Source organism: Pieris brassicae, chromosome 1 (assembly GCF_905147105.1).
Source record: "Pieris brassicae chromosome 1, ilPieBrab1.1, whole genome shotgun sequence".
In the NCBI taxonomy this organism is placed as follows: Eukaryota; Metazoa; Arthropoda; class Insecta; order Lepidoptera; family Pieridae; genus Pieris; species Pieris brassicae.
In genome coordinates, this window is record NC_059665.1 from 14,063,676 (window position 1) to 14,086,344 (window position 22,669).

The 22,669-nt window shown below is 32.0% G+C and overlaps 4 protein-coding genes across 4 annotated transcripts; 2 read left to right on the forward strand and 2 right to left on the reverse strand.

Moving 5' to 3' along the window:
• Positions 1-4,066: 4,066 nt before the first annotated feature.
• Positions 4,067-6,357, forward strand: LOC123713630 (probable cytochrome P450 6a14). Its single transcript, XM_045667392.1, has 4 exons — positions 4,067-4,126; positions 4,300-4,536; positions 4,956-5,207; positions 6,174-6,357. The coding sequence occupies exons 1-4, from the start codon at positions 4,099-4,101 to the stop codon at positions 6,347-6,349; spliced, it is 693 nt and encodes a 230-aa protein (XP_045523348.1). The 5' UTR covers positions 4,067-4,098; the 3' UTR covers positions 6,350-6,357.
• A 1,534-nt stretch (positions 6,358-7,891) lies between these two features.
• LOC123710725 lies at positions 7,892-9,848 on the reverse strand. Its single transcript, XM_045662863.1, has 5 exons — positions 9,674-9,848; positions 9,522-9,589; positions 9,143-9,311; positions 8,603-8,696; positions 7,892-8,286 (listed from the first exon to the last, which is right to left on the reverse strand). Exons 2-5 carry the CDS (start codon positions 9,584-9,586, stop codon positions 7,949-7,951), a joined length of 666 nt encoding a protein of 221 aa, XP_045518819.1. The 5' UTR covers positions 9,587-9,589; positions 9,674-9,848; the 3' UTR covers positions 7,892-7,948.
• Positions 9,849-10,148: 300 nt separating this feature from the next.
• On the forward strand, positions 10,149-21,403 carry LOC123708652 (WD repeat domain phosphoinositide-interacting protein 4-like). The gene is made up of 8 exons (XM_045659471.1): positions 10,149-10,368; positions 11,165-11,239; positions 11,938-12,115; positions 13,661-13,835; positions 17,143-17,354; positions 18,485-18,642; positions 19,267-19,352; positions 19,789-21,403. Exons 1-8 carry the CDS (start codon positions 10,314-10,316, stop codon positions 19,816-19,818), a joined length of 969 nt encoding a protein of 322 aa, XP_045515427.1. The 5' UTR covers positions 10,149-10,313; the 3' UTR covers positions 19,819-21,403.
• On the reverse strand, positions 21,382-22,576 carry LOC123708684 (small integral membrane protein 20). Its single transcript, XM_045659513.1, has 3 exons — positions 22,069-22,576; positions 21,838-21,894; positions 21,382-21,555 (listed from the first exon to the last, which is right to left on the reverse strand). Exons 1-3 carry the CDS (start codon positions 22,181-22,183, stop codon positions 21,500-21,502), a joined length of 228 nt encoding a protein of 75 aa, XP_045515469.1. The 5' UTR covers positions 22,184-22,576; the 3' UTR covers positions 21,382-21,499.
• Positions 22,577-22,669: the final 93 nt, after the last annotated feature.

Consider the following 22,669-nt stretch of genomic DNA (forward strand, 5'->3'; position numbering starts at 1 on the left):
TTGTTAGTGAAATTACTTACCAAATATAAACTATCATTGGCCGAAAAAACAGAAGATCCAATTCGAATCAAGGCAACATCATTCTCTTGCGCACCTGATAGTGGGATTTGGATCAAATTAATAAAAATTGATTGATTGATAAATAAATTGATTTTTTTTTAAATTAAACAAACAATGGGTGATAAAAGGGGTTAAACTATTTTGTACAGCTTTGAAAATAATGTTAATGATTTTTAAGATATTTTTTTCAAATGAATTGTTCTTTTTTTTAAGTCAATAATAATAATAAGACCGACCGAAGACCGAAGAGCTGGCTACCTCGGACAGTATTAGTCTAGCTATTCAAAGGGGGAACGTTGCAAGTATCTTCGAAACCTTGCCTAAAGGGACTCCTTTTAATAATATATTTTAGTTAGTATTTTATATTTGTTTTAATATACGAACGTGATTAAAAATAATAATGTTAAAAAAGACTTTCGGTTTTCTGGAATATTTTTTGGGTGCGTAATAAATTTAATATCGCTTTCAGTATTTATGAAATAATCTGCATTAATTATTACAAATAAATAAAATTATGATAACATAAATTGTGTGTGTTTGTTGTTGTCGTCGTCATTACCAAATAGCGATGATAACTCCCTGAACATCAGAAAAGTGTATGCTTCTAAATTTACATTTTCTGCCAGTTTTTAAATCAAGGACAAGGAACAGAGAGGAATTGGATAAACTCTCCGACACTCATAAACCGCCAAGTTATAAACAAAATATAATAAAAATAAATTATGACCTATTGGAAATAAAAACCATCTTTTGATGTTGAAACTATACGATTTATACATTCGAAGGTACATAAAGTCCCAACAAGCTGAAAATCAGTAAAATTGTTCAAAACATAATTATAAATAATATTTAAGTTTCCCATCATCCCCGTGTATATGAATTTTTTATTCCATGTCAAAGGTAAAAAAAATGAGTTTTTTGCAATTTCCAGCAAAACGGTAAGTTTTATCATCAAAGTACTTTAGACAAAAATGTAGATCATAAAATTATCTATAAAAAAAAGTATCAATACTTTTTTTCCTACGAGCTACGAGTTTTGTCAATTGTTTATCGACTTACCATACAATTTGTACAGTTTACTACACGTATTCAACGCGATCGATGTATGTTGGTTCTACAACGGTGTTTTCGTTTTTTTCTTATTGATTTTGTCTGTCATTATTTAATATTGCGATATCGAATAGAATAAGTTATATTATTACTTACGTCATTACTTATTATTTCCTGCATTACAATTAAAATGTCAGCTTTTCTATGTAGTAACTATTTTTACAAGACCTTATATTAATAAACATTTTAATAATGTTATTGTCTCAAAATGGAAACAGTCGCGCAGTGGGAAAACGGGAAACTCAATCTTAAAGGACGTTGAGCGTTGTAGTTACGTAGCTTTATAGCATCTTTACACAAGTGGCAAACGCTTCATATCTATCCCAGTTCGATAAACGCTAACACTATAGGGTTATTATTTTTAAATTGGTATTAATTGCATAGAGATGTGGGGTCGCCCTTCACCTTCCATCTCCATTTATAATGGAGAGTGTTCAAAAGAGTTGAACCTGCAGCTGAGTTTTATTTGCTGAGACATTGCTTGCCGCGCATCACCCTTTTATGGAACCAGTACAGAACTTAAGTATTACCGAACCAATTCGACTTTGAGTTCTTTAAGAAAAGGTTGTAGGTTGGTAGACTCAGTTTCCACAATGATAGACTAAGTTTTTTATAGACTCACTAGCTGACCCGGCAAACGTCGTCTTGCTATATATATTATTTATATAGGAAACATTTTTAAAATTTAATAAAAATAACTATCTACTATAATGCAAAATAGGAGTTGGTCGTAGAGGGGTTGTATGTATTTTTTTATGTTGTATCATAAAAAAATAAAAACAAAAAGTTTTGCCTGAAAAATAAAAATTTGGGGTGGACACCCCTGGTTACTTAGGGGTTTGAAATATAGATAGTAGCCGATTCTCAGACTTACTGAATATGCATAAACAATTTCATAAGAATCGGTCGAGCTGTTTCGGAGGAGTATGGGAACGAACATTGTGACACGAGAATTTTAAATATATAGAGATAATTGGTCCATTGTGCTCCTGTTCTGGCTAATTTAGCCAGCCTTCCAGAAGCACAAAAGTCTCCTGAACACTTCACACTAAGTTCTTTAAGAAAAGAGCGTACCTATTCTTAAAAGGGCGGCAACGCACGCAAAGCCTTCTGGCAATTGAAGTAGGCTACACTTTCTATAGTTTATCATCTAAAGCTTCGTTTCATAGAATAGACTTATCAACATTTTGCTATTAATTCGATACGTTCGGTCAAATTACCCGCAAATACCATTTGTCTAAGGTTGCAGGGTTGTTTGTTGAACTTAATTGGCCGATCCAGCTCATACAAATGAGACTTTAATAATAAAAGTATTTCGAGGTTTTTTGATTAAAAATCAATTTAAATTGTTATCAGATAAGTTTTAAACAAACTATATTTCAATACTAGTAATATAAAGCATTTGTTATCCTAATTTGTGTTCACAATTCTCTTCTCTTGTCTTTATTTAATTTCTTTTGAAACTAAGTGTGATGTAGACTGAATAAATTACTAAATGTGCATTAAGAATGATTTATTGAACTTAATTAAAATTTGAGGAATGATTTACAGAAGCGCTTAATAATATGAAAGCAAAAACAATATAAAGAATATTTATGTAGTTAAAACTAACTTTTATTGGCTTTTATTAATGAGTGGATTCACAAAAACTTTATAAATATAAATAATTATAAACATTTAAAAGCCGGAGTTGTGAAATGACGACCGACATTCAGCGATATTATGCTGTGTCGGATACACGAAAAATGTATAGTTTTTTATTTATACCGGCAATTATTGCAACCATAAGCACATTTTTTATCTACTTGTGGTTCAAAAGGAAGTTTTCATACTGGAAAAAGAAGGGCGTGCCGGGACCAAAACCGTCGTTTCCCTTTGGTAATGTCCGCGATGTGATAAAGCGCAAAAAACAAATTTTCCAGCCGTACTGTGACGCCTATTTTCAATATAAAAAGAACCCCTTGGTTGGCCTTTACTGCTTCAATATACCAGTATTGTGCGTCAACGATCTAGAACTAGCCAAACATATTCTGATCAAGGATTACGACTATTTCCAATCACATGGGGTATTTTCAAGTTCGGAAACCAGCGACCCTCTCGGAGGTCATCTCTTCCATATCCACGGCCCCAAGTGGAAGTCTCTTCGATCAAAGCTCTCCCCAACATTTAGTCCAGCTAAGTTGAAGTCACTTTTCCCTCATGTAAAGAAAGCAGCAGAAGAAGGTCTGGAGTATGGCGACTTAATGTATGAGAATGGTACACCGATAAATTTTACCGATTTTTATGGTAAATACGCGCTAGAAATAGTTGGTAATGTCGGTTTTGGAATTAAAAATGATGGGTTTAAAAGAGGTGAAACCGAGTTTCATGGACGATGCCGACAGTTTTTTGAATACACGTCAAAATATTGGTAAGTTAAAATTAATTTTGATACACCGAAATGGGTCGCTTATTTATTTTAAGAGTAAATTTTAACGATGCGCGCGCACACCGTCAAAACCGACACCCTGAAGTTAGCATAGTCAACATAAATAATTATATTGTGATATTTAATAAACGTCATTTAACTAGATAATGCGTTAAAATAAAAATTTCAATGTCGGATACCTTTTTTTCTAATGTTGGTGTCGTTTTTTCTACAAACGTAGAATAAGGCGAAATATAAAAAAAAAATCATATGACGCCAAAGAAGTATAACTTCTAACGCGTGTTAAATAATAAGTCCACACACATGTTTTTTTTTTTAATTTCAGGACAATTATAAGAGGAATCGCATTTTTCGCTCCAGAATTTTTCAAAAAATTTGGCCTGAAGCGTACGGATCCCGTTATTAATAATTTCTTTTATAACCTAGTCAAAAACGGAGTGGAATATCGTAAAACTAACAATTATCGTCGCAAGGATTTTCTACAAAGACTTATTGATTTAATGGATACAGATAACTCTCTTCAATCAGGTCAAAACTATACAATATGTTTCATCAAGTTAAAGCAAATATCTATAAACTCTGTTACTTAAATTTCTATAAACATAAGTAACTTTTGCGTACCCGAATTTATAATAACTAGGATCATATTGAAATTCAAAGTTTAAAAATAAAAATAATTACTGTTAATTGTTCATTTTTAGAAGCTGGTTCTCATTCTTTCACACTTATTGACGTAGTAGCGAACACCATGCTCTATTTGTTTGCGGGCTACGAGACATCAGCTACGATGGGGCGGTACGCCGCCTACGAGCTGGCCAAAAATCCCGACGTGCAGAGCAAAGCCAGAGAAGAAATATTAAGGGTATTAGCGAAACATAATGGGCAATGTACTTATGAAGCTCAAAATGAAATGACTTATATGAATATGGTTCTAGAAGGTAAGATTTAACAACTCGTTCGAGTATCCCTTAGGAAAATGTAAAACGTACATTTCACAGTGTTAAGGTGTTTGAGAAAAATCCCATTTTGACAGTTGTAACCCACTAAAGCCAAACAAATTCGTTTGAAAATAGTCACGTGACAAACCGTGAACTTACAAATTTGTTTGGCTACTTTCGAAAAGTAATTTTGTGTCAAGACCCAGTTCTTAATTGGCGGCCTCTATGCCTGACGGACGCCGTAAAATGACGCCGTTTTTAAATTTATATTTTTTTCCTCTACTTCCTTAGCTTATTAGCAAATATTCATTGCCCACTTAGATGGGACAATGTATATGTATTTTATAAAATTAGGTCCATTTTATAAACACATTCATGCATAAGGATCGTAGATACACATACAATATCCATCCTTACAGAAACATTACGAAAATATCCACCACTTCGAGCCCTCTTCCGCCGATGTAATGAGGACTACAAAGTTCCCAATACTGATATAGTTATAGACAAGGGTACGTTACTATTTATACCGATACAAGCAATACAAATGGATCCAGATATTTTCGAAGATCCAGACAAATTTGATCCAGAGCGCTTTACTCCAGAGAAGAAGACTACAATGCATCAATGCCAGTGGATGCCTTTTGGGGAGGGACCGAAGAAATGTTTAGGTGAGCTAAATATACTATTGTTTGGTGGCGGTTATTCAAAGAAAATACTTTCTTCGAAGTTTAGTGACAACTGTATTTAATGATTCAAGACAAAACAACAAGGGTTGCATATTTGATATTCTGGGACCGAGAATGCTATTTTATAATTTATATGAAAACTAAAAAGCTTATTTGTTTCTACCAAAACTGACATTGTAGAATTTAATGGATACAAGAGGAATTTGATTGTGAGTGTTTGGAATTTATATTTTTTTATATTGGTATATATAAAATTCTCGTGTCACAATGTTCGTTCTCATACTCCTCTAAAACGGCTCGACCGATGCTTATGAATTTGAAGCATGAGCAAGTAAGCAAAAGAAATATGCAGCAAATCTGAGAATCTTTCAAACCCCTAAGTGATAAGAGGTGTCCACCTAAAAATTTTTTTTTATATTTCTTTTGTTTTTATTTTTTAATGATACAGCATAGAAAAATACATACAACCCTGATTTGTCACCCCTCTACGATCAACCCCTATTTTTTATTATAGTAGATAGGTTATTTTTATTGAGCTTAAAAAATGTTTTCTGGAAATAATATACATTGTAAAACTATGTTTACCGGGTCAGCTATTAATGATTTATAATTATAATTTGTAAATTAACTAAGATTAAATAAGGTCCGTCGAAGCAATATTTTCGCTAAAGGTTTGAATTTTAACTCATACTTAAAGTATATATTGATAAGAACAACCTTTCAAGTTGGATATATTTAGTCTGTTTCATGGTTGCTTTTCCGTAAGTAAGTTCCCGTCTAGGGAATCAAACGCAGACCTAAAAAGTAAATTTTATTTGAAATTGTTTTTTATATTCTTCTATTGCAAGTGTTAACAAATAGTAAATATCAATTATCAGTATTGAAAAGGAATTTTTATGTATTTTCTTTGGCTATTTTCCTGACTATTTTATCAATCATTTATTCCAGGTGTACGACAAGGCTATATACAATCTAAGATGGCATTGGTCCTACTTCTTTCGAAATATGAACTGTGTTTGAATGAAAGGACCGAGAATCCTTTGAAAGTAAACCCGTCTGCATTTTCTTACTCCCCATTAGGTGGAATTTGGATAAACTTGAAAAGAATAGACCAGACTTCATAAACTATAGTGTAAACACGTAAAGCGGCAAAGCGCATATTTTTTCTTCAGTGCTACATCAAGTACAGTAAATTTGATTTACTATTTTTTTTATTATATTATACACTTATTTGATTTACTGAATAAACCATACCTCGTTTCCATAATATATTCTTAACATACAAGATCCACAATTGTCAATCGTACGACATGTTGAAAATTAGTTTAAGAACAAATACAGAGGTTAGATTGATATTACACAACGAAAACTTTTCCTCAATAGTTCACAATACGAACACTCACTAAAAAATTATAACATTGAGGAATTAACTCATAATATAATTGGCAAAAAGGTAATCAAAATAAAAATGCGTATAGCATAACCCGAGGGAAACATAAAAGCAAGAGAACCAAAATGTGACGATCGGCTAAATAATAATTATCACCAAATTTACGAAAATAACAATATGTATTTTGAACAATAATTAAAATAAATAAATTGTTACCTTTCTTGCGATACGAGTTATTTAAAAAGTATTGAATTAAATAAACAAGAAAAATGAGGTTTCCAGATTTTCTTAGCCTTTTTACCTAAAGAAAACATGCTTCTCAAATGTTCTTCAGTGAGGCGTAAGACTAGGTCCATAGAGTTTTAAATTTAACAAATTAGGTTAAACGGTTGTTAACCTGTTAGTTAGTCATCCTCCGAATTCGAATTAAATTATGAGTGTCCTAAAAATATTGTACCTACTTAGCAACCAACTTTTTCATACCAATTAAATTAATATTTCCTTATATTTGTATAAAATGTTTATGATATCAATTTAGGGCTTAAGTAATTTGATTTAAGAAATATTAATTTGTTACGTGGAAAATCTTCTTGAAATCCAGTTCTCACTATGTTAGGAGCCGGAGGAAAAGGTTTATAAAATCTTTATATCAAAAATATTAATGTCTTTAAATATGTCAGTTTCAGTGGCTGATCACCTACTTGCCTATAGATACAAAGGAAAATAGCCTCAAAACGACTATAAGTGTCCTTTACCCTATGTTTGATGCAGTGTTTAAGGCAATAAGCCCATTAAAAGGGTTTTCAAATTTTTGTTTTTAATTTATTTTTATATTATTAATTACTTAAGATGTCAATTTCATAAGTGTACATTTTGTTACCTATATGAATAAATGATTTTAATATTTTGAATTGAATTTTTGAATTTTTCAAAATGAATATGAGCACGGCGGCTCGCTAGGAAAGATGTTTAAAAAACCGGAAAGGTCTCAATATAAAACGTTGGCCTAGTCCGTTGTAATTTCATAGGACAAACGAAACAGGCTTTCGTATTAAAACTATTGTTTTTTTACCCACAACCCACACACACTACCGTATCCGTACCAATCACAAGTCACAAATAATTGTACGTTAATTTCTTTCTATCTTTACTTTCTTAATATTTCTTAAAGACTGTTAAAGACTGGATCAGGGTGGTTGTTATTATATTAAATGGCAAAAGTGGCTGTGGTGATGTGGTGTGCCTTGTGAAATCAGGCATCAAATAAAAACATATATATCTTCCCTTATTTATTGCTTACACAATACAGAAAATCACAAAACCAAAAAGAAACTTAAACGCATGTATCGTCCGCCCTACGTCTTGTCGAGGGTAGTGGTTCCTTAAACCGTTGCATGGACCTCCAGCAGGCTTTTGCCGAAGCACTGTACGTGTCCATGTATTCAGACCTTCCTGGAAAGTCCGTGAACCAGCTTTGTACGGATATGGGAGCAACACCGGTGTGGACGGGCCCCGGGGGGTTTATAGTTGGTCGTACAGTCGGGGGATTGTCAGTAAAGTGAGTGGGGTCCTTGTAACAACGTAATACTCCGAGACGATTGCTCTCGATCGGTATAGGTGCGCTAGATTGAGATGCAGCTATGATTTTTTGATAGTCCGAAACTGGGAAGGCTGGAATTTTAATTTATGAAATAATTATAATATCTATTATGAGTGTCTGAACCTTAAAAAAGAGATCATGAGAGGATCCTCTAATTCCACGCGAGTTTCATGTTTATTTGATTACAATATTACATGTATGACATGTACAGAGTATTGAAATATTAAGAAATATAGAAAGTTATAATATATAATTATTTTTTATTGTATTTAGATAATTTTGGGTAACATGGTTAATGCTGAAGTAAAAATTAAAATATATCTAAACTAATATTACGTTTAAATTTAAGCCTCGTGCAATAAAATGGTGAGTAGTTGACGAACTTACATCTTTTCTTATAGGTAGCCTGATACATTGTGGTCATTTTAGTATCAAGATCGTCACAAGGGTGATCCAATATGTCATTTGTGACATCTACCATCTATAAAACGTAATGTTAATCAAAATCACGTTGGCAGGCCCAGGAATAGTTTGCGGTATGCCTTCAAATTTATAAGTAAATGATCACGTGACTAAGCACATTCTAATATTCCTGTGCAATTGCAAAACAATTAATGGGAAAAATAAATGTTTTTAGCAATAAAAAAAATAATGTTGCTACAACCTAGGGTCTCAGAAATTCGTTATTGTTTTAGTCATTATTTTAACTTAATAGCTGGACACATGTCGATTTTTGTATCGAAAGCATGTCGGTTTCCTCAGTATTAAACGTGCACATAGAAAGTCTATAGCCGAGATTTGAAATCACGACTTTAGGTTTAAGAGTCGCTTGCTCAAGCCATTAGGCCAACACTTTTCTACGTGCAGTATAGGTTAGGATTTTATTTTTGTTAGAAATCACGTTTTAGTGAAATATTTCTTGGGTACCTGTTTCCTTAACAGTTCGTAATCTTGACATAGTTTCTGTTCCTTGTCGAGTAGTTGTTTATATTGTTCAACGCGTGGCGAGTATGAATGTGCATCGCAGTGGCAGTATGGAGCCACAGGTGTTGGTCTGGTTGTAGGTGCTGCTTCAGGTTTAGGTGGCTCACAGGGTCTAAGAGAGATATCAACATATAAAGTGGAGAAGGGAAGCAATGAAGCTTTAGAAAAGAAAAGTTGGTCGCCTTCTAGAAACACAAATATCTGTATAATCTATTCCTAAAGAGATGAATTACATAATGAAATTTACAGTATTATTAACTACTTCTGAATGTATTACATTTTTTATTCATATTCTTTACAACTGTAGGCCTCTACTACTTACTTTCCAACTATAGGCTTCGGAAATGGCCATTGATAATCAGCATTTACTGTTGAGCTGAAATCCATATTCTGAAAAAGAATAATGCATGTTTAATAAGCTTAAATTAATGTCCTTCTCAAGGACAAACATACTTATTAATAAGTAATTTTTACCTTGTGATTTTAGTTTATCACGTTGATATTTTTTAAATTTATTATCACTACTTTTGCTATTTGACACCCTACATAATTTAGCACAGCTTTGGAAGCCAAAAACTTGATCTGTAGAAGAATTTCTTCAAAGAGGGAAGATAAAAACATTTTGATATTTTTTTTATATAAATCAAAATTGTGAATTCAGCCAGTAGGGCGTCACTCGTAGAGAAAATTTCAAAATTTAAATAATTTACATTATAAAATGCAATAGTTGAATGAACAGCATAATATATATAAAAAATTACATATTTGAATAATTACAATTTAATTATTCATTAATAATTAAATTATTACTTTTTGCTCGCCACATTTTTCTAAATGTATTATCATTTTTCCTTAATTGGAGTAAGAAGGTGGCAACATTTTGAAAAGCATATGTAAATGTTAATTGTCATAAGTGCCAACACCAATACTTCATACGTTGTTTCACAGCCGCCACTGTCATTCAGCTAAATCAAATCAAATCAGCTGTGTATTGCACACAAGAAACATGTAAATAAATTAATGTGCGTATAAAAATTCTGATGTGAAAATGTCCACAAAGATAATTGATAAAAAATCGACTCAATGTTTATGATAAATTTCTTGTGGAGTGATAATGGCGCGCCGAAGAAGCAGCGGAATCACAAGCCTGGCTTTTAACCAGAATCAAGGTGTGTTGACTTCCTAGTTAGTCACCCTTAGTTCTTTGTTCTCAAACGTAAAGCGTGATATTATTCATAATGTCATCCACATTGCATATCTATAGGTCGCCAATACGAGCGGTAATCTTAACGCTTCTGCATTAAAATTTGTACGTAAAATCTTAGGCCATTATCGCACTTTGGTTCCACGTGTTGTTTATATTTTTAGTTTGCGCGCCTACGTAGTTTAGCACGTTTTGCGTACCACTGCGTAGCCTTTATTAAATACTGAAGCTTGGTAAATATTTACTTTTACTTAATTAATTTACTTAATTTATATACTTATTAAATATATAAAACTTAATTTTTCAAGCATTGTTTTGTACGTTAAATAAGCAACAGAAAGTGAAGTATACATATGGTAAAACTCATGGTATCACATATTTGTCAAATTGGGAAAGAAAAAGAATATACATTATAATATACAAATATTTAAACTAAGAATACATGAAATATGTAGTAGAATAATTATTTATTTTAAGCCTTAAATTATTTCCTTATCCACTAATATCTGGTTGTCCTATGTGTTAGTATTTAAATATTTGTAACAGTTATGTATGTATCAGGAACCCTCTCCGGTATAGACCTCCTCCAAGGCTTGCCATCTTTGTCTAGTAGAGTAGTAGTTCATACTTAAATTATAAGACATGTAACTTGTAAATTGTTCTATTGTTATAATTATTTATATGATAAAACAAAGATTAATTGTGGTTTTGTATAATGATAATATAACATTACTATTAACATAATACTATAATATTTTCAGGCTGCTTCACATGTTGTCTTACATCTGGCTTGCGTGTCTACAATGTGGACCCACTTGTTGAGAAGGCACATTACAGTAAGTGTTTTTTTACACATGTATATAAGACAGTTCAACTAATTGATTACAGAATACAGTTTAATTATTAATATAGGTTTTGCAATTTATTTATTAATATAGGTATAAGTGCCAATGTTTTTGGACAAAAACTAATGTATTCATTAAAATACTGCATTCTTTTCTTAAGAGATTATTTACAATAATAATTATACTTTGGAAAACTTGTAGTTGTCTAAACTCATTAAATACCTATTAATAAGTCAGTAATAATTACTCTCTTTAAATGTAGAATCTTTTTTCACATATATTTTCAAAATTATAATAACTATAATTATTAATAACTGCATATACTATAATGCTTCTTGTTTTGTAATATTTTAAATTCAACAGTATATTATCAAAAAAGTGTTAATTTTGACAAAAACTTAGATACTACTTCAATTTAATTTTTTTTTAATACATGTCTATATTTATCATGAAAAATAAGATCTAGCCTAACTTAAAGACTAATAAGTAAATTAAGTCTAACCATATATTAATGAGGTTATTAAACATAGTCTAATAACACTACTAATTATTTTAATACAAGAATCAAGATATAAGGTAGACGATAACCTGTTATCTGCTAAGCTCTAACTTCATTATCTTTGGGATAAGACTTTTATTTGGCATATATAGCAAACTTAACGCCACATACTTAAATATATAAATTTCAGGCAAAGAGGAGCTGGGCGAAGTATCACTATGTGAAATGGTGTTTCGTACCAATTGGCTACTTTTGGTGCGAGCCCGAAGGCCCTGCAGCCTCATGCTTCTTGATGACCAGCAGCGTGCCTTTAAAGCCGAAGTCCTTTTCAAGTCGCCTATACGAGCATTGCGGGCCAGGAAAGATAAGTAAGTTCATGAAAATCTTGATGTCAAAATCATATTTATACACAATAAGTACCTCATACAGTCCCAATGGAACCACCTGTGTAGATGATTCCAGTTTCATTGTCAAGATACAATAGGAGTATCATGATTATTATGAAAGTCTAATGTAAAAGCAAGCATCAAATTTACATATGCTCAGTTTTGCTTATTAATATTTTGAGTTAAGACTACCGTCACAACATAGGCATGTATGTTAGAGTTGTGTACCTTTTCCATTCATGTATCACTCTTTGTACATTTGAAGAAATTGATTCAAAAGAAAGTACCTCTTTTTAGTTTCATATAGTACCTATCAAACTCAATAAGTATTATCATTATATTTATAAAAAACTAATAAAGGGTACTATTAAATATACACTTTCACAACACAGGTATGTTTAACTATCATGAAAAGACTTTTATATAAGGTAACAGGAAGTCAAAGAACCACTCAATAGTGTATAGGGCAGACACATTTCTGCTCATTGATGAACCCAGAAAACTCATGTATATGTTGTAAAGTTCATAATAGTCAATCAATTTAATGATTTGAGTGGCATAAAAACATTACACAACTGTAAATTCTCAACTCAGCTAAGACATTCAATGAAACTCCAGATTTATCAAAATAAATACGATAAGATAATGAACAGCCTTCACCAACTAACCCAGATATAAATACATTTTATTTCTTTTAATGTGTATAAAATACGTATATTCTATTATATTTTTTATTCTTTTAAATATCGGAATGCGTTGCCCAGTAGTTGATGTAGATGGCGTTTAACAGGTAACAAACCGTAACAATTAAAAAAGACGAAATTTATGTTTGGGGCAAGAGGGTGACCATATTCCTTAAGAAACATTGTATACAATTATTTTGAAAAAAAAACATGATATATTTTTAACATCCAAATTCTAAATAAATAAATTTAGATTGTAATCTGTCAAATTTGAAAGCATATTAATTAGGAAATCAACATCTTTGTAATAAACGTTGCCTTCCAGGAAAAATAAGTTATATAAAATATTGTGTTAAAGCATTATATTTTATACAAAAGAACGTCTAACTCTAAATCAGTATAATCGCCGAAATACTTGATTCATATTCCGTCCGCGAATTTGTGTTAAGGACAATGCAAGGTCATTTAACTTCCTATAATTTTCAATATTTATTACATCGTGTTTTACGAAATTTTCTTTGAGATTTAATTTTGTCTCATAATTCACAATATGTATTTATTATATCCCTAACTATGATTGCCTATTTTAATAGCTCGAAATGGAATAAGATTGGGAGTCCCTATATTGACAGATATTTCAAAATCCAGTACGTTTATTACATATATATTAAACGTTTCGTAGAAATCTTTACATGTATCAAGCGCTGTATTTTTTTAAAACTTTTAAGTTAACTATACAGTGCATAGAAACTAGATAGCGTTCTATATACACTGCATTGGTATCTATCTGTATAGCATTGGCTCAAGAGTATATTTTAATAAAAAGGCAATGATAATATTCCAGAGTGGCGGTAGTATTAACATCTTCGATCCAAGTTCTATCACTGCCATCGTTACAGCGTGTCGCCTTGCTACGTACGCCGGCGTCCTCCCGTCCGCTGTGTTCTCTTGCGACGGATCCCAACGCGGTGCAATTGCTGGCTGCGCCGGCGCATCGGAAGGGTTCGTTGCAATTGTTGGTGAGTTCGTACATTCATTTAGTGCGTTTAATGACAACGAACTTTCAAAATTTAATACGTAATAAATAGTAATAATAAAATATGTTTATTCATTTTAAGTTCAATTTCATTACAATGTGTAAGATTTGGGAACCCTTTTAAGTAAAAAATATACCTGTGTCAGGGTTTCCAGCTCTTTCATAACAAACTTAGTTATACATTCCTTAAAATATTTAATTTATATATAATTTAGTTACATCTTCTATTCACTTTTTTTTCTTTTTTTGTTATTGATTTTTAACTGTTATCAAAACACTGGAGTGCATAAGTGAGTGTGTGAGTGAGTGAGTGAGTGAGTGAGTCAGTGAGTGAATGAATAAAGTCTGTACTACATACTAGGCCTCAGAAGAAGCTCCAACTCTGCGTAGGGTATGTTCATGATCCAGTCCTTTAGTCGTATTTTTAGATTGTAGACGGTAAGCGGGTAGATCTTAAGCAGCCTATTTAATTTATTATAGATGTAGTCTGCTTGCATATTGCGTCTCGCAAAGTCAGTCCTAACGGTCTGACCGACGACAACATCCATTTTTCTTTTTAAGAACAGCCTACTATCAAATGGTAGCGCTCTGTGTGATTTTAAAATTAGACTCAGGACATACAGCTTCCTAACGGAAAGTAATTGGCTGAGATGATAAAGCTCTTCCGATGGGAATCTGTATGGCCGGAACATCATGACCTTTGATAGAGCCCTATGTCCCCGTTCCAATTCCAAAAAAAATATTTTATTGGCCGTTCCCCATATTTTTATTCAATATGTCAGTACGAACTGAACAAGTGCTATGTAAATTCTTTTAAGTATTATATCCGATGTAATGTGTCGCAAAATTTTAAAAATATATGTTCATGTCATGGACTCTATATGGGGATACCATGATAGTCGCTCGTCTATATAGAGCTAACTTTTGCTATTGGAAGACATGGACATATAGTTACTGTCTCTTTGCATATCGCAGTGATGTATTTTAATTTTAAAATCATTAGGTGGTTGAGTTCGATCAGAAATTCTGAAACATACATAGTTAGTTTTCTCTTTATTGAGAGACAAAAGGTTAAAATCAAGCCACGTAGCAATAGTTGTCAGTCCAACTTCCGCTGATATTTTTACCTCTGCCCAGTAAAGCCCTGTGAAAAGTACAGCCGTATCATCCGCATAGGAAAATATTTGCCCGAGATCAAGTTTTAGATTGCTTAATGCATTAATATATATTAAAAATAATGTTGGACCTAATATGCTTCCTTGCGGAACCCCATAGGTGATTTCCAATTCATCACCTACGTAATCTCCTACTTTCACTCTCTGTGTTCGCCTTGAAAGGTAATCACAAAATAGCTTTAAGGGTGTATCTCTAATGCCTATATGCTCCATTTTATGTAAAAGTGAGGAGATACAGACTGTATCGAAGGCCTTTCTTAAATCTAGAAATGCACCAAGGCATTTCTTTCCCTTATCTAGGTTTGATACTATTAGAGATGTTAATTGAGATATGGCATCTTCAGTTGATTTTCCTTGCCTGAATCCATATTGTGCGCTTGATAGAATATTAAATTTATTAAGGTAGTTCAGTAATCTAATATTTAGTAGTTTTTCTAAGACCTTAGAGATGGCTGGTAGAATGGAAATTGGCCTGTAGTTATTTACTTTGTCTTTATCGCCTGATTTAAGCACCGGTACAATAATAGCTTGCTTAAGTTTAGTCGGAAATATTCCTTTTTGAAAGATGACATAAACAAGGTACTAAAAGACCTCGGAGCGAGTTTTAGAAATCGTGTGGGAATATTATCCCACCCCGGTGCGCTATCTGATTTTAGGTTTTTGATTATGTAATCAACCTCTAAATGGTCGGTACTAAATAGAACAAACGAATGCAAGCTGGATATAGGGGCTAGTGCTGATGTGGAGGAGTGTGACGAGCTTTGTTGAATTTCCTGAGCCAGTAGAGGGCCAAGATTTGTGAAATAATTATTAACTTCATTTACAGACTCTGTAGGCGTAGCCTTAAGATTTAATAGTTCGTCATTATTATCTTTTGTTTACTCATATATGTAATCTTTTTAATATTTTTGCACAACTGTTTTGGGTCGTTAACTGAATTATTTAATTGTGTTCTTTCAAATTTTCGTTTTAGTTTTTTTTATTAAGTTATTACAAAAATTTCTATACCTTTTATAAGTAATTGATAGAACTTCGTCATATTCATTATTTTTTAAACGCTTTTGCATTTTATTTCTGTTTCTTATGCACCGCAAGATACCGGCAGTTATCCACGGCTTTAATATCTGAAGGTTTTTAGATACCTTCGTGTTTATTGTATTTTCTTCTTTTTTTAATTTTTTAATTAACGGATTTTTTAATCTTATTTATTAATTTATCAACGACTTCATTTGGATCCTCGCAAAGTAAGACATTATTCAGATTTTTATGAGATAATGTTATTACCGCTTTATCAAAATTTGTATAGGTTTTAAGTTTTTTAACCTCTACTACGTATCGAAATTGTCTACTGAATAAGGCGATTTTCGAAGCATAGGATTGGTAGAGCTTCGCATCACTAATGACGAAGTGTTAGTGCTTAGACAAATTAATCAAATTTGTATGAGTTTTAATTTAATAAACTTACAAACTTTAATTTACAAATATTAATGTTTTTTATGTTATTTAAAACTTTGTTTTGAAGTCATAAGGGCTGAAGTATAGTCATAATCTCGACATTTTATCACGACCCCCATGATGAGTGCTCATAGGATTTATACTTGCAGCTGAGTTTCATCGGACGTCAAGGCAGAATACAAAATACCATCCGTATCACCTCGACGTCCGTCGTTCCACAACTAAGCGTGCCTTATGGCAGTTTTTGGGCACCAACACTATGTGGAACCAGCTGCCCACCGAAGTATTTCCGAACCAAGAAAAGAGCTTACCAATTCTTTAAAGGCCGGCAACGCACTTGCCAGCATTCTGGCAATGTTATTCTCATTGGGCGGTATCACTTAACATTAGATGAGCGTCCTTAAAGTCACTCGTATCGTACTAGTTATATAATTATTAACATTTAATAAATAAACAGTTTTTATAGAAAATGACAGAGTACGTAAACTAAGATTCTTATCATAAGATAACTTTAATTTCAAGAAACGAGACACAGCTCAAACTAAATATAAGTTAAAATCCTATACATTTTTAACTTACGGTAGTTTAAGTTTCGTTACTTACCAATTCTCTTCTGAAATTTTAGTCGACAGTTCTGAACGACTAAATCTGTTTTACCAGGACATTTCTCGAGCGGTGAAAGGCGCTCAGTCCAGTTCGCCGGCGGTGGTGGGTTGCCATCAAACTGACCTGGTTTGCCTTAGTCTGTCCGCAAATGGTGCGAAACTGGCGACTGCCTCCGAGCGAGGCACAATCATACGCCTGTGGGATACCAGTACTAAGCAGATGATACACGAACTGAGGCGAGGGTCGGATTACGCTGATGTGTACTGGTAATTATTGCATGGACTTGACTTTCATTAATGCAACAGTTAATGTAATTCCGTAATTCAAAATTTTATCCGCATCACCTTGAGCTAGAAGTCTTCCACGGTCCGCTTCACAAGACTTGAAAGAATTTTCTTTTGCGAACTAGTGAAGTGTGCAATCGACTCCCGGTGGGGTCTTCGTTGGGAAATACGACTTCCATTTGTTTAAAGAAAGAGTAAAAAAGGGGGGGGAGAGCCCTCACGACGTTGCCCCCACTAGAATGGGTGTCCATGGGCTGCGATGACTACTCTTCTTGGTGGGCTAGTTTGGACCCATGTCATATCAAAGTTTTATTTATATGAACTTATATTATATTGCGATTCAACAACGATATGTGTACGTAATAATACTGAAAAAATTGAACACATTTCTGATGGTACTTTTGCCAATATGTATCTTATTTATGAAGGTTGAGAGTATGTTCGTGGAAGTTTAAATAATTTATACTGAAACTAAGTAAAAATTGGATACGTTCCAAATATATTCACATACACAAAGACACAAGTAAACTTTAACTATGCGAACTTATTTCTTTTTCCTTTTTTTTGAAATTATTGTAAAGTGGCTTCAGCGTACAACTCTCATTATTAAACTCGAAAATTCGAACCCGGGCTGTGTACCGATAGTCTTTGTACGCATTTCACACTCGCTTGTACGTAAAATAAAACTTCGTGAGAACACAAGCATGCCATAGACCCAAAAAATCTACTTTGCGTCAGGCACAGAAGTCTGATGATCTTGCCTATTATTAAAAAAGGATGATCACGCACGCGCACTGTAGCGTCACTGTTATTTTTAAGCGTATACCCTTTCGCCTTACAATATAATTATTCATTTGAAATCTATCAGTTCTATCTCCATAGTGAGATAACATACTTACAAGAATCATTATAATGAGTCTTGGTAATTTATTAGTGAAAGTAAATCGTAAAATTGCTTTCTATACAATAAATATGTAACTGTGCAATTCCAACTTCTATCTAAATATATAACCGCCGTTACATGATTACGTTATTGTGTTTGGGTGAAGTCAAATTGTCTATTCAATTGGTACAACTATAAGCTATCTTACAAAGTTCATTTATAATCCTAGTATAAACTTCAACTGGTCGGGGTCGCTCGTGTGCTGCGTGTCGGATAAAGGCACGCTGCACGTGTGGGCTGCGCGCGGGAGTTACGCGCACGTGTGCGCACCGGCTGCGTCCTCTACGCGGGCTCTGTGCGCCTTTTCGGACGATTCCAGCGCTGTTGGTATGTATGCGGAACATCTTGTCATTTATCTATTATTATAATTTTATTTTATATATATATATATATGTATGTGTGTGTGTGTAACTACTTACTACGGGTACTTAAGTGCAGTGTTTGTTACCATGACTACGATTTTCAATGGTATCCCTGGTAACTGGATACTCTTTAATAAAATTCCTGAGGCTCATTTATCTCCGCCTTTTAATAAATTTAAGTAATGTAATTCACAGAAAAGTTGTGTAAAAAGGCTTACTACAAAGTTAACGATTATCTAGTTGATAAAAGGGCCTGGGGCTAGTTCTAGACTAGACAGGCTGCTTTTAATTAATTTGCGTGTAATTTAAAATAAGTGTTTTTTAATGATTTGATATTTTAAAAGAGTACCGAGTTTTTTACTCCGGCTTTTTATCTCGGCCTACATCCTATCTCTGTCTTCTTTGCCGATGAGTAAGGATGTCTATCTATTCAAATTTAATGAAGTGGAATAAGTGATACTTGTATCTTATGTTTTTATAATAAACATATTTTTTTCATTAACAAACAAGGTACAGCCTATAGTCCACGCTTTTTAAACCGCTGCTAGTAATTCTCTCAAATCCGTATACCCATATATTTTTTTTACAGTTATAAGTGAGGATGGTACATTTCACAAATTCACATTCTCTGCAGAAGGAAGTTGCCATAGAAGTGATTTTGAATATTTTCTACAGGTAAGACGATAAAAATGACTTGTAAGGTATCAAGGGATCATTTAAAACCTATCTAAAATTTAAATTGCATGAGATCATGAAACTGGAGTGAAATATATTTCAAAATTTTGGTAGGGCTTAGACAAAGTAAGCTTTAGGGATACAATAAATTTATGAAACAAATAGATTTTGTATAAATTTACAAACAAATATTAATGATTTTTATATTGTTCAATACTTTGTTTTAAAGTTTGAAGTTTGCACTGGGTTGTGATAAACTGATTTGTAAAAGAAAAGGTCGTGAGGAAACAATGCCTTAGAACTAAAAATCAATAATGTCCAACAGTGTCCATTAAGAAATTATCACGAAACAGAAATGTGAGGATAAGGTACTACTAGCTATTGTAAAATTCTATCTAGTAGAAATTATCTTTTAAATATGAAAACCTTGTTGCAGGTAGGGGATGACGACGAATTTCTGCATTGATATTTTATTTGATATTCATGGACCTAATTATTAATAAGCGTTGTACAAATCTGAAAAGCTAAAAACAATTTAATTTTTAAAGATACATATTTTAAACACAGTACAAAATTATAGTGATCATGCCTATTTTAATGGGATTATGCAAAAAAAATATTATATAAGAATTGGAGCATTCATATTTAATTTTGCTTAATAAAGCAATTTGTGTATCAGCTACTGCCAACAGATTAAAAATCATTTTGACAAACAATTGTTCTAATTCTAATCTGTTAAAATTTTGAATCTTTGACTTTAGCTTGTGAATTAATATTATATCTGTTGAATTTATAATAAGACCAATTTAATTATATCCACTGTATTTTAAATTTTATGTGAATTTTTTATTATTATTGTTATTGTTTTATAACCAAATGACTGCAGCTATGTGATGTAATGCCTAAAAACTTGAAAGTTATCTTGTGAGATAATATCTTAGGAACTTGCTTGCAAATACACAGTGAAATATGGAGTGACCTGATAAGTAGGAAATAAATCTAAGACTACAAGAATCATTTTCAATTATTCATTAAAGATTCACTTATAAATGTCCATGTTAAGAAATAGTTGGAAAGTATGTAACATTTACAACCAGTTACAAAGTCAAAAGCATAGAGCAGGCAAGAAACTTGGCTTGTCTGTTTGATGTTTTGTTTCACACATAAATTGTAAGGAACTGCAACAATTACACCATGCTCCTGTAAGTCATAAGATAATAGAGGCACTATGTCTTAGTGTGCTATTCAAATCCGTGATATTATACACTATTGCATTTGTTTGTACCTAATGTTGTGGATCACCTATATATTATTTCGCTTACACTAAGGTAACTTGTATATCATTTTCATTTTTTTAAATTTATATTTAATGTATCGCGCAATGTACATAATAATTTAAATGTTTGTGATGTCATTTAGCTTTTCTATATCTATATTTTAATTTAGTATTTTAATAATGACTTTAATCACTTACTATTATAATACTGAAACCATTTATTTTTAAACTTATTACGGGATAATTAATAGCTCAATGAAAAATATTTACCCATTTTATTTTTAGTCATAAATTCTTGTGTAAAGCAACGAATTCTAAAATAATGTCTGTCTGGGTAAAATGTGATGTCACAGAAAGTGATTACTTATATTAAGTTTATGTTAAATTTCTAGTAGGATTGAACTGATTTATATCATTAAAATCATATACAACCCCATAAAAGTTGTATGTGTGTATATAAGTGCATGTTATAAGTTAATATAGATATTATGTGATGGCTTGTTAAAGTTATGTATTTTAAGATAGATCACAATACATTGCTGACAAGTAGTCATATATATCTAGAATATCATTTAAGGGTTAAAATTTGGCTACAAAGAGCACATTTGTGTAAATATTATATTAGGTTTATTTTTTATAAAAATTGTGACAATGACAGTCTCCACAGTTTTTTATAGAAATGCTAGGTGTTGAGGAGTGTTCTCAATAGGGTATTTGTAATTTTCACAATAAAAGATTTCTTTTATAATAACAACTTTTTATTATTGCCTACTTCTAATAATTAAATATAAATTTTCATGTTTTTATGTAACAAGTATTATTATTTATTAAGAGAACATAATATTTACAAGTATATATACAACAGTGCTACTCATTTTGTGGTTTCTGGTTTCTTTCGATCAAATGGATCTGTCCAAACATTCATATCTGAAAATATGTATATATCTCATAAGTTTTTATAGCACTATTTGTTGGCTAAAATATTTTATTAACTTCAAGATATGAAAATAATACAATAATGCTTTATTCTTTATCAAATTAATTTAGTGGGCTTTCACAGCTACATGCATATGAAAAAAGAAATATTTTTATGTAATAATTTGATAAATAAATGTATAATGTCGTAAGGAATCTGTTGTGTTTGTAATGAAAAATCTCAAGAACTACTAATCACAATTTTAAAAATATACATTTATTTAAATAACTCACTGCCTGGCTGTATATCCTCTTGCCTTATATTTTTGCGCGTCTCCTTTTGGATTTCTTCTATAAATAAAGTGAGCGACTTTTAAGCATTCAACATTTAGCGAACTTCATAGTCGGTAACAATAATTTTAAAACGACAACGAATGACAGTACGTCATATATGCAACAAATTTTCTTTTAGTCTTTTTGATATTGATTTCGAATGAAGTAATAATATACATATAAAAAACTTACTGTATTTGGAAGAGTCCATCATAGGGCTCACAGCTATAGGGTACAATGTAAGTCCAATGAATCCAATAAAGCCTCCTAAAAAGGCTGCGTAACGCCAACCTTTATTAAACGCCATCGCATTTTATTTCCTTAATTTAGTGAATAAGGTTTTGAGTAAATACAACAGTTATAATATTTTGGCTTCAACGTTATATATTCTAAATTCTAACCTAAACATACTTATTTATAACATACCATAGCACTGACATAATAACTAGAAGCTACTGTCAACTGTCAACGTCAGCTGTTGCCGACGGGTGGCACACCATATTTGAATCGAATGCATTATGTATATAAACATTAGTAATTCATACGGAAAATTAAAAAATATTTCTTTTAAATCATAAGTATTGATTATCATAATTACTGCGATTGATTATAACTAGTTAATTAAAGATCGGTCTATAAAATTATCGTGGTCGACTTACATAGTACATCCTACATACACTACGAAAAAAAACCATACCTATAAATAAACACAGCTTCCTAAACATAAAATAACCATAATATATAACCAAAATATTCGTGTAAAAGAAGAATAACCAGAGTTGAAGCTTTTTTT